Genomic DNA, 12,571 nt, shown 5'->3' on the forward strand with positions numbered 1-12,571 from the left:
ACCTGCAGAGAGCTGCGGGAGGTATTCTCTACCATGCTGCCTGGGGTTGTTTTGCCTGCCACATGCTTGTGTGCTCACACATGCACATGGTACCCCATGCCTCTGATTTCCCTTCTTCCCCTCCCCTCAGCCCCAAACACCCCCTTGCAGGCTGGAACTCTGCCAGCCTGCGAAGGAAGACCTGCTGTTTCCTGCATTTCTCTCCTTTAAAGGGAGAAATCCATGATTGTCTCCTATTTAAAGGAGAAAATATGTATTTTTTCTGCAGCAAACAGAAAACCCAGACCCCTGGTTATTTTGTTTGCATAAGGTAAAGTTAAGAAGTTTGCATATACAATACTGTAGTTTAACCAATTTAATACTTTTTTTTTAATGTCTTGATCAGCTGGTTTAGTCCATTACATACAATTTGGCTCTTTACTTATGTTGATGTTAATGTGATGCTGAGTAATAACATAAAGGAAATGTAGTTGATTTTCTCACTAATTTTATTTCTGAGTTATAGATTTATTCTTTAATATATTATTCTGTTTGTAGAGCTCCTCTCTGCATTTCAGAAAACTATGCTGGAGAACAAGTAGCAGGTTTTTTTTAAATACGGAAGGTGTATAGATTTAGTGTTGAACATATATTTTATTGCTTTGCTTTGTTTCAGTGCTGCAATGAACACTATACAGCAGTTAATGATGATTTTAAATTCAGCAACTGATAAACCGTCAGAGACTCTCATTTCATATTTCAATGTAAGTGAATAGGTTTTTAAGAGAGCATTTATAAGGATTATAAGTATTAAAATAAATACTTAGGATTATATAGTGTGTTTTCTATAACAGTGCCCCAAAATAATTTGGTTTGTGCCTTCTTTTGCTGTATTATGACATGTGATTTATGAATTTAAGTGGCTAGAAATCAAGAATTTTTTTTAAATAGTTTTCCTTTCTTGTTTTTGATAGAAGGGACTTGTTCAAGATCTCTCTCTGTTTCAAATACATTAGTTTTTGCTCTAGTAAGAAACTCAGCATATTAGGAATGCACCTAATATGTGGCAAATATGAATGATTGCAGAGGTCTGCTTAAATGTTAAAAAAAATTGACAGAAAGCATGTCAAGAACACTGCTTTTTTTATGAAGCACTTTTCTGAAGTCTTTAACCTTTTGCTGAAAATACAGTTGGCCTTCATGTATACCAAATTAACTTTTTTTACAGAGAGAAATTCATTACATGAAGCCATATTACCTGCAAGAGAAAACTTGAGTCCTGATTCAGGAAGATTCTTAAACATGTATCTGATGTGAAGCCCATATGGTCGCATTGATTTCATTGGAACTGCTCTAACCTTTTGTTATTGCTAAAGTGCCTTTGCTGATCTGGGTCTTAATTATTGGAATTTACTGAACATAAAATGACTCCCTTATCTCTGTCAAATGTCTAGAATTTCCAGAGCCAATTGGTCAATTTTACTTAGTGATGTGTTACAGAGCTGAGTTGGTGGAAATTATGGCCTGTAAAAATCTAATGTAGCCATATATTCTCTTTTCTAATATTTCAGAACTGTACAGTGAACCCTGAAGAAGGTATAAGGAAAAGGGTAGAAGATCTTGGGCACATCTTCAAGGAGCAATTTGCTAAAGCTGTTGGACAGGGTTGTGCTGAAATCGGCTCACAGGCAACTAACACTTTGATTTGAAGTTATATGACTGAATGCTATTAGTGCTAGCTAACATGAGGCAAATGTTGATCTTACTGTGGGTGTTGGTTGCAATAAAAATTAATAATGCTTTCTTGAGCTAATATAATTCTCAGAGGCTCTTAAGATAACCCCCTGTCCTGGGCAGGAAATTTTGGACTCAGTGACCTACTGAGGTCCCTTCTAACCCAAACATCTATGAATCTCTAAAATTGCTAGCAAAGGATTTTATATCACTAAAGTTAACAGTTCTCTGTTTTACTTTAATCTGTCCTAATTAACAAGATACAAAGGCCCTTAAACAGACCTTTGTGAACCACTTTTCCCATCCAGTCGTCAGGACACACGCATTTTCCTGCAGCGATTTGCATAACAAATTCAGCTAATTTGCACCCCAAAGATCTTCTGCCTGTCAGCATTGTTGCCTCATCCTGGTGACTGAAAACTGACCCGAATATTTTAATTCACCTTCATGTGGCTTAAGTTTAGTCATGAGCAGGGATCCTGGTTTTCCATTATTTTAAAATTGCAAATTCTTTGATAACAGGCCCGCCCCTCACTGCCCCCCTCTCTAGTGCCCCTCATCCCCACCCACAGTTCCTGCTCCCCCAGCTGCCAGAGATATGGGGCCAGGGACCTAGATTCACAGCCCCCTGCTCCTGACGGAAGGTGGTGGCTGCAGCAGTGGAGCAGAACCCAGATACCCCCATGACATAGGCAATACATAGAGGGGGCACGGGGGGTGGGATACGTGGCCCCCCAAGATTGGCTGCCAGCAGCATCTGTGGGCGGTCCCCGCTCGCTGATGATGACACTGATGCTGGCGTCTGCAGGTGGTCACTGCTGTGGAGACTGGGGAGTCTCGGGAGGCACCAGTTGTTCATGCCCCGTGCTGCCAGCTTGGGTGGGGGCTGGGCCTGGCTCCCCGCTGCTGCATGCACTCCCAGAGGGGCAGGAGGGACCTGTGCCACCCAGATCTGTGTGTGGGTGGAGGCGGGCGCAGGCTGCCCTCTGCAGGCTTGGGGTCCCGCCCTGCTGCCTTCCCCTGGGGTCTCCGCAGCCTAGCAGGTGTGACTCGGCACTGTGGGGCAGGGTGGGACTGCGAGAATTTGGCTTGCTACTGTGAGCTCCACACTGCCCAGGCAATGTGTCCTCTGCCTGTACTGTTGCAGTGAGGGGCACAGCTGCATGCATAACAGTTGTTTCACCAGGGCAGCATGGAGCTTGCAGTGACAAGCAGCTTTCTTGCATGGCCTTCTTCCGCTCTGCCCTGCTGCGCCGGGTCCCACCTGCTGGGCTGCAGAGGTACCAGGGCAGGGCAGCAAGGCGGGAGCCCACGCATGTAGCAGGCAGCCTGCCCCCACCCCACGCATAGATCTGGGGGTCAAGTGCCCCTCTAAGAGTGTGTGCAGCAGCAGGGAGCTGGCCCCACCACCTGTCCCCTGAATGAGCCACTTGCAGCCCTCCTGCTCCCCACTGTGGCCCTGCAGCTGTGCTTTATGGCACTGGGCCCAAGCCCCCCACACTGCCTGGCTGGGCAGCAGTCCCAGCCATGTCCATCTCCCTCCCTATGGGGGCCTCAATCTCCAGAAAGGGGGGAAATCTGCCTTTTACTCTATTTTTCTGTGGGGAAACAGAAAACCTGGATCCCTGGTCATGAGCCCAGGTAGTCCTTGTGGTTTCATGCACAGTGGACCTTATATTAGTACTGTTGGATAATATTAGCACTGTTGGCGGGGGCAAATCAAGTGTCCTCTGATTTCCCGGCCCTGGCAACCAAAGTTCTCCCAAAGACCATGTGTGCTTTGTCAGCCACTAAATAAAAGATTATTATGCACATGTGTTAGCTTCTTACAACTTTAATGTTCTTGGCTTTTTTTTCATTTTCAGAGATACAAGCTTGGTGTACGGCTATATTATAGAGTAATGGAATCCATGTTAAAATCAGTAAGTTTATTGTAGGTACCATACTTTTTATGCTTTGAAGTTCAGAAAGAAAATTTAAGTAAATCACAACCTTGTTTTGGTTTGTGTATTTCAGGAAGAAGAACGTCTGTCAGTGCACAATTTTAGGTATATATTCCTAACTGACAATAGATCATTCTTTTTGTGCTAAGATGAGTATTAAGACCTTCATTCTTTTTCAGCAAACTTTTGAACAATAATGACTTCCACACATCTCTTCTGGCTTGCGCTGTTGAAGTTGTCATGGCTACATATGGCAGTAAGTTGAATCTGTAGAAGTACTGGATGGTGTTATTGTTGCTTATTACTACTATTATCTACACTGAATTTATTAAATTACCAACTGAATATGCATATTCGGTTTAAAGTGTCTGAACTAAAGAAGTAAGACAATGAGAAGTGGGAAATCGATCCTATTACTTTGATACCGAGTAGTTTTGGCTTTTTATTTACCTCAGGGAATGCTTCACAAAGCGATGGTACCAGTGCTGAAACAGATCTCTCTTTCCCATGGATACTCAATGTATTTGATTTAAAAGCCTTCGACTTCTATAAGGTGATTGAAAGCTTTATTAAAGCAGAACCAAGCTTGACAAGAGAGATGATAAAACATCTAGAACGCTGTGAACATCGCATTATGGAATCTCTTGCATGGCAATCAGTAAGTAATGCTTTAAAATAAAACTGTGCTTGTCCATACATATGGAAGGAGGTAGTGGGGGTGAAAGGAGGAAGGAGGGAGAGGGGGTGAAAAGAAATTACTTCCAGTGTTATAGTGTATTAAGTTGTATTTGCTCGTATTAATAAAATAAATTTTAATACAAAAAATAATGTCTTTGTTCATATCCTTAAAGGCAAAATAGAATTTATACTTATTAATATAAATCAGTAGGACCACTGACAAATGTAATCTGGCCTTTAGACAATATTTTGTTCCTTGTAAACCAGGAAATAAATATTACACATTTATTTTGAACTTTATTTCAAATTTTCTCACCAGCATTTGCTCATGTTGAAGACGAGTGTTTCAGTCAATACCTGTGATACTGATAGTGCTGCCTAATATCAGGTTGCCTTGGCTGTTGCATTTACATGAGTTTTGACTTTCTTGGTAGCTCTTTACCTTGAACAAACTGCCCAGTGGTAGTTTGCCCATGATATTTGGCAGAGGTTTCAGGCTTGATAAGGAGGGAAAGCCTAACACGTTGTGAGATATGGGCTTATGTAGGACTGACATGCAGGAAAGTCTAAACAACTTCGTGCATCTTACTGCAAATGAATGGCAATTTGTAGCTTGATCTGCTGCTTCATGTAGGCTGACTCCTAAGTAGGAATGTGTGCAACTATCTCCACATCCTGCTGGAAACAACTTAATTAGCTCGGTCACTGAGCAGAGCTAATTTGCCAGCTCAGAACTCTACCTGGATCCAGCTACACTGCTGCTGGTGCGGGAGGCTGCTAGAATAGAACAGTACTGTGTGTTTTGAGAGAGTTGTTGCTTGGCATAATTTGCTGTGAAAACAGAGCATGTGAGTTGAGGTATAAGACCTTAATCACTTTAAGTCCAACTTTAGGTTCCTGTGAGAGAAGTAATGTGTAGTGCATCTAAAATTGATTTAAGTTAGCTTTTCTAGATGTAAAGATGTCATAAATATAAAGCGTTTCTTGTGTCTTGCCAAGGCTAGGAAGTGAATGTTGGGTCTCGTTGGGAAACGGAAAGATTCATCTTGTTGCCCTGTAGACTACACCGCGAGAAGGGGAGCAGATTTTGAAGCTGTGGCATTTGTAGGCATAGAACATCTTATACCTGAGCCAGTGAAAATATTACCTGTTGTCTGTGAGCAAATGTGATTTATTGGAGAAAGGGGAAATGATTTCTGTGGCAAGTCATTAAAAAGTGGCTATTTGATAGTTATTCAGGTGTTCTGGGGAGAGTGGGCAGAGAATAGAGATTGACATAAAATGAGTGGTAACTTATCGCACTCCTAGTAAGTTCATTACCTGAATATTGTCTCCACACAGTTGCATAAAAGCTGCATATAATCTATGTACTTTGCTAGAAGCTGTTTCCGGAAAGCATAGATTTGTTAACAATGTATACGCATTTCTAAGTACTCTTCAGGAGCAAGGCAAAGCCATGTGACTTGTCGTTCGTCATCAGGAACACCATCTGTTTAAATGTTTGTTTAACACTGCCGGAAGCCTGATCTGGATTCCAGATAGTCTATAAAGGAAACTGGTCACCTTTCCTGTACTCGTCTAGAAGCTTATAGGAAACAAGTGACGGTTTAAAGTAAAATAGATAGCACTGACTAGTCAGTCACCATAATTAGATGCAGTAGTAAATTTTTAACTTTTATGTCAGGTAACAACGCATAAATCATTATGTTCATTTAACTACCATAAATGTTCATGGGAGATTCACAAGCATTACACAATAGAGGAGCCTAAGGCCCCAGGTGCATGTTACACTTAAGATGTGATTAACCAGTTCATCATGTCTTCGGTAGTAACTCAGCTACATATTTAAGCAATTAATGGCACAGTAAAACAGGGAATGAGCCACAAAATTATTACACAAAAAAGGTAATAATTTTGTCTGGTTCCCATCACGCCTTAAATTGAATGTGTGGCTGGTATACTGATCGGCTTGGGAACACCAGGTTTTTGAAGGCACATGTAGCATGGCAGGAAATGTGATCGTTGGGATTTAACCAGGAAAGAGATGCTTTCTTTTAATTCAAGGAAGACAGAATCTTGAAGACTGACATTTCTTTACATAGGTAAAAGTAGAAATATTTTAGCGGTACAGTGTACTCTGCCACTCTGAAGGAGAAATCTGAATGGAAGTACAATAATTCAGAATAAACCAGGTGATTAATAACAGTGAACGTTTATTTAAAAATAATAGAAAAAAGCTGTTGTAGTTTCCTTGTGCATATATTTGCAGTTAAGTAATTTTCAGTGTAATTCTGTTTTAGGTCTTCCTTCCACTGTTGCTTGATAGGTAGTATATAAAGAAGCAGCCATTAGGTTTCTCTTTTTCTTTAGCTGTTTCAGATAAGCTGTCCTCCTTTATCCTGTCCTCCTTCAGTTTGTTTTGGTTTTTCCACTGTTTGCCAGTGGTGTAATGGGGAGGAGGGAGTGGAAAAGAGCTGATGCCAACAGCTATGCATTCGCAGCAGAAAACAGAAGTTACCACTGCCCATGTGCCCCAGGCACCCAGCCACATCCCTTTGCTGCTCCTGTCTGCTTTGGAAAATGAATACAGAACATAAGATACTAGATAAAATATTGCTTAAAACGTTTTAGGGACAAACTGTATAAAGAATGAACTTTGTGGAAGCATACTATCAGGGTTGTACAATTAAGGGCACCTCATATTATTTTTCTAAGGAAAAAAATGAAGAGCCTATTTGATCTTGATGTGTGTGGTTGTTTTTTCATCCAGAGTAAAATGAATGTTTAGATCTCTGTTTCTTTGTGGTTTTGGTGTGACCATGTTGATTTGTTTCCCAGTTACTTGACTGGCCTTAGTGATGATGTTTTACTGCTTTTGCATGGTTATCAGATTTAGTCATCTAGACTTGGCAAGGAGAGCAGGTTTTTGTTATTTTCAGTTTCAGTATGAGACGTAGCCTGACAGAAGCATGGGATGAACAGTTTCCAAGGCTGCTTTCAGTGCTTAGCAATTTTGAAAATGTGTTATCCTTTAACATACATATGTGCTTTAGTATATTTTTCCTTCTATAGCACTTTCATCCATGTTTTCATCCACATTTATGCAGCACCAATCATTGAGGGCATAAATCCTTCTAGATTCAGAGGGGTGGAATTGATTTTGGAGCCCACACATAGTATTGTTTAATTATTTGGTAAGAAAAAGGAGCATAAGAAGTGCCATATTGAATCAGACCAGTGGTCCATGTAGCCCTGTATCCTGTCTCCAACAGTGGCAGAAGTAGATCCTTTAGAGCAGGAGTGGGCAAAATGGTTGAACCGGCCAGCGGCAAGACTCCATTTCCCAGCAGGTGCTGCCCATGTGCCTGGGGCTGGTTTCCATGCAGACCCTAGCAGCTGCCATGCTGTGATAATGTGGGACCAGGGTTTCCTTGGAGACCAGCCCCAGCAGCACTGGCAGGGCATGCAGCAGGGCATGGAGCTGCTTTGGAGCTAGCTGGGATCTTGCGGTGGTGACAGTGTGGCGCAGAGCCGTGATCTGCAGCTTGCAGGGATGTACAGGCAGTGGATCATGGATCTGTCCTGGCTTCTTGCAGTGGTGACAGCATGGTCTGGAACTGGGGCAAAGCTGTGATCTGCTGCCTCCACACCCTTGCTTGGAGCATGCAGGCTGCAGTTCGTGGCTCTGCCCTGGCTCTGGACCATGCTGTCACAGCCAGAGCTAAGAGCTAAGAGCTGCTGGGTGGACCCTCGCTAAGCATAGCCCCTTGTCTCTGTCCTGTTTCCCCTTCCCCCCGGTGGTTAGTACCTGGGGCTTGTACCTCAGTTTCTTACTTCTCCTACTGCTGTTGCAGCATTCAGACATACAAATTGCCTTTCACAGCTCCCAAGTTGCAAGCACAGGGACAAGGCTGCTGCCTCAGTGCATGCTAATTTGTTCCAGATAAGAAGTAAGCTCTTGTCTTGGGAAGTGGGGGTTGGAGGTGGGGAGGAGGGATATATCTAGTGATCTGTCCCCAGTTCATTGCTCTCCCCGAAGGCAGGTTAGATGTACACAGACAGGATATTAATGTCTGCAAGGATGTCTCTTCTAGAGCAGTGGTTTTCAACCTGTGGTCTGTGGACTACTGGAGATTCTCAGGCTATACTTACCAAGGGGTCTGTGAAAGATGATTATGATCAATCAAAAGTATCTGAATACCCAACCTTACAATTCAAAGGGGTCCACACCTCCATTCAGATTTTTTTTAGGGGTCCACAAATGAAAAAGGTTGAAAACCACTGTGTGTGGATTTTTTGCAAACCCTGGTGCATTGCCTTTTCAGAATAACATTAGGAGAAGAGCATGGCATGCACACATCGTCAAAACCACATTTGGCAGGCCTAATACTAGTCTGCTAAGATGGCACTTTCTTGAGAGAAAAAATGGATGTTTAGGGAGCTCTTAGCTAATTCACTGTAGTGTTTATGCTATATTGTCCTTTGACTATGTTGCTTTGCTATTCTGATATTCCTAGCCACATTAGCAGGGATCCTGTTTTTTTCTGACTAAAAAATAAAATCTCCATTTTTGGATATTAAAAAGTAATCCAAGATACACATTTTTCTATAATTAAAATGAGATGCCACTAATATATGGATATAGATAGATGTATGTAGTGGTGATTCATTTTAATCACAGGAAAAGGTGGATTTTGGGTTACATTTTTAAATCCAAAAAAGGGGAGTTTTTTTTTTATCAGAGAAAACCAGGATCCCTGCTCATTAGTAGGGAAGCATAAAGGTCATATCAAGAGCACCTTGATCTACTGCTTTCTGAAGCCAGGGGTTTTCAACTTTTTTTTAATAGGTGTACCCCAGGGGGGAAAGCGGCGGCAGCACAGCTTCTGTGTCTCTGCTCTCGCTCTCGCTCTCTCTCTGGCCCTGCCCTGCTCCTGTTAGGTAGAAGCACGGGGTGGTGGCACTCTGTCCCCGCCTGCCCCTGTGTGCTCCCTGGGACCTTTCAAAGTACCCCCCAGGGTATGTGTATCCCTGCTTGACAAACCCTACCTTAAGTGATGCAACAGAGTTGGTGCTTATGGATGGCATACTCTCTTAAATTAGGGCAGTTTATCTTGCCCTATGAACCTTCTACTCTAATCCTAAATTCTCCATGCTGCTATATCTAGATATTCCTCTTGGATCTCTCTTTTGTCAATTGTCATCCTTACCTTCTTCAAATCGCACATCTTTTTCATAATTTCATATAAATGCAGCAGTTGTAATTTGTGCATGTGCAAGTAGGAAAATTGAAGTAACTTGTATGAAAAGTGCAATGTCCTTTCTAATCACTGTACCATGGATTATTAGAACAGTCAGTAGTTGTTGACATGGTATTTTGCTGGTTTAAATAAGGTTAAACCAGCTTTCTTGTTACCAGCTGCTTTTTCTTAGGAAGGTTGTGATGAGATTTAAACATGAATTTATATGGTACACCATGGCTGGATGCATGCACTTAACTAAAAATTTAAGTCACTAGATTATCATACAAGCATTTGAAGCAAAGTAGGCTATGCCATAGAACTGATGCATAGCACTTCAGTATCTTAGATTCATAGATGTTAGGGTCGGAAGGGACCTCAACAGATCGAGTCCGACCCCCTATCTTCTCAGTTGTACTGCTTGACTTCCAAGTACAGTTTTTAGATATTAAGAACTAGTCAGATCACTGTTGGATTTTTGTGCATGTTTGATAGCTCTGCCAAATGAGTATTTCCAGACCAAAGACCAGCTTTTTATTCCCAGACATTCAGATGCCATGAAAGTTCAGAAATGCCTGTGAGGAATCTTTTTATTATGGAGAGAGCATATTTTTTTTCATCACACTTACGAAGAGATGTACTTCGGGAATTGGATCTGGTGCTTTGAGTCCATTAACAGCAACACATTAAGACTTGAAACATTTAACAGGCTAGTCTAGGTAAGGGCCAATTAAAGCAGCTACCGTAACTAAACCGAACAACAGCAAAGAAGGAACTAACAGAGTCTGGCTGCCATGTTCAGGCCCAAGCCTTGGTGGGAATTGTGGCCACTACTCTGGTGTACTGTGAAAATAGGAAAATGTAAGATGGATGCTGCTACTGCTATTACTGAACCTAGTCTTTCAGACTACTGGAAGGGAGAACAGAACAGAACGTTTAGTGCTTCCCCTTTACATTGATCCATGTGGGTGAAATGTTTTGTTTTTGCCCGATTTATACAAAAAGTTTGGAAGACTTCATTGGTTTATAAGGTGTTGGTCATGATACAGTTAACACAAGATTCATACATTTATATACTGCAGTAATAATGATTCATCTTAGACCAGCCCCATTAAAAGGTGAGGCCCTCACAAATGTTGTTTTGATTCAAGTACAAACATGTCCAGTGAGAGAACTTAATCAGCCATCAGCAACTGTGAAGTATAGCATGCAACCACTTCAAATGTAATCATAAATAAAGCTGAAACTTTACATATTTGGGGTTTGTTTTTCTCTTTTCATGTTTATACAATTTCGAATTCTTAGTGTGTCTTTTAATAAAGGAATCTGAGCTAGTCATAAGAGAAATCAAAGAGTTATTGGCAACATCATAAGATGTTGGTGTGCCAAGGGCAGGCAGTGGGGGAGCCACAAGGGACCTGGTCCTTGTGGCGGTACAGCTCCAGCCCCTTCCCCTCAGTCTTCCCCAAGGTGTGTGCGCCAAGCAAAATGCCTTCGCATGCCACACTCTGGGCTACTTGTGGTTAATAACCCAGGTGTTGACCCTACTTCTCATGTGTTTTGCAGCCTGTACCAAGTTCTGTGCTGCTTGCAGTAACCAAGTCTACCTTGTTTCAAACTAGGTAGGGTCTATCTACATGAGTTGTCATCACAGTGGCAAGTGCATGCAGACATACCTTTAGAAACAAGTCTCTCTGAACTTTGATACTGCTTTTTAACCTATATGAAATAAATTTATTAGAACTGAGAGAATTTTTACGCTTAATTTTTCACTACATTCCTTATGTATTGTTGTGTTGCTCCGTTTGTTAAATGAGTATTGAATAGTAAATTTAAGTCTCGAAGTCTTGTAATATTTGTGGCTGCTGGCAGACTTAAAAAAATAAAACCAAAAAAACGCACTTTACTGGAAGCAGCAGTGCATTAACTTGACTGGGCTCCGCAGCATCTATGTAGTTTGGGCACTTCAGGAGAGCTTTGTGGTGGTTTTATCTAAAGCTGATTCAATCAGCACTTGGATAAAAGCACCAAAAAAGCCCCACTGAAGCACCTGACATTTGGCGAGCTGGGTCAAACTAACACCAGTGCCTCTTCTAGGCATGTAATGCACTCAGTGTGGGAGGCGCACCAGATTCAAAGTAAGGCACCATTTTGTGGGGTGGAGGTTACATCAGTAAGCAGCCTGTGTTGCCAACACTAAGGGAATGTTTGTTTTTTGGGGGGTTTTAAAATGATGTCACCATTGGATTTATATTAAATATTATAGAAATACATTTTTTGCTGTGAGGTTTTGTAAAACTTGTTTTTTATAAAGCCTGAAGTTTGGGCTAACTTGGTGCGACTTTACGTAGGAAAGTAAATAATTCCTGAGCCAGTTCTCCTGTTATACCAATATAACTCCATTGGATAAAATTAGATTCAGTTGCACAGATGTACATCTGTACAACTATTGAATTCAGTGAGGTTAAACAGGAATTATTAACAGTCTGGCCTGATATCTCTGAACCACAACCTCAAATAACTGAGCAGTTTATATAGCTGCTTCGCTTTTTAGTACTATGTGGTGAGTTGGGTCATTTAATGGTTTACTTTCCTTGCAAATCAGAAATGTTCTACTAGTCACCAGAGCAGTCATCCAAATTAATATGATCTTTATTCAGTGTGTGCCTACTTCTCTATATCTGGAGGCAATGTAGTATACAGTTGTCAAACTGAAATATTACCTCCCACTTGGGTTTTTTTAGGTGGTTTTAATTGTTTTCTTCCTGAGCTGCATCTTTTTTTTGTCTTTTTTCCCCCCCGAGGTTCATAATGCTATATTCAAGAAGTGCATGCTTTGTACACCTCAAAGTGACATTACTGAGTTTTTACTTTTATAGTATATAACTGTGGTATTAGCAATATGTATGTGTGTTTCAGAGGAAGCTGCAGCTACCTTTTCTGAAATAGAAGCAGCAGCAGCAACAGGAAAAGTAATTTTGTGTTATATAGCGGACT

At 41.5% G+C, this 12,571-nt stretch overlaps 1 protein-coding gene across 2 annotated transcripts in view; it reads left to right on the plus strand.

Moving 5' to 3' along the window:
* RB1 (RB transcriptional corepressor 1) overlaps nucleotides 1–12,571 on the plus strand; it is a 128,149-nt gene that overhangs the window by 53,563 nt on the left and 62,015 nt on the right. For both annotated transcript variants that reach the window (XM_025211774.1, XM_025211775.1), the window contains 6 exons: nucleotides 656–743; nucleotides 1,551–1,667; nucleotides 3,579–3,635; nucleotides 3,730–3,761; nucleotides 3,836–3,912; nucleotides 4,112–4,314. In XM_025211774.1, the coding sequence (XP_025067559.1) occupies nucleotides 656–743; nucleotides 1,551–1,667; nucleotides 3,579–3,635; nucleotides 3,730–3,761; nucleotides 3,836–3,912; nucleotides 4,112–4,314 (574 nt within the window). The remainder of the gene's footprint in view (nucleotides 1–655; nucleotides 744–1,550; nucleotides 1,668–3,578; nucleotides 3,636–3,729; nucleotides 3,762–3,835; nucleotides 3,913–4,111; nucleotides 4,315–12,571) is intronic.

This window comes from Alligator sinensis, unplaced genomic scaffold, assembly GCF_000455745.1.
Source record: "Alligator sinensis unplaced genomic scaffold, ASM45574v1 scaffold820_1, whole genome shotgun sequence".
In the NCBI taxonomy this organism is placed as follows: Eukaryota; Metazoa; Chordata; order Crocodylia; family Alligatoridae; genus Alligator; species Alligator sinensis.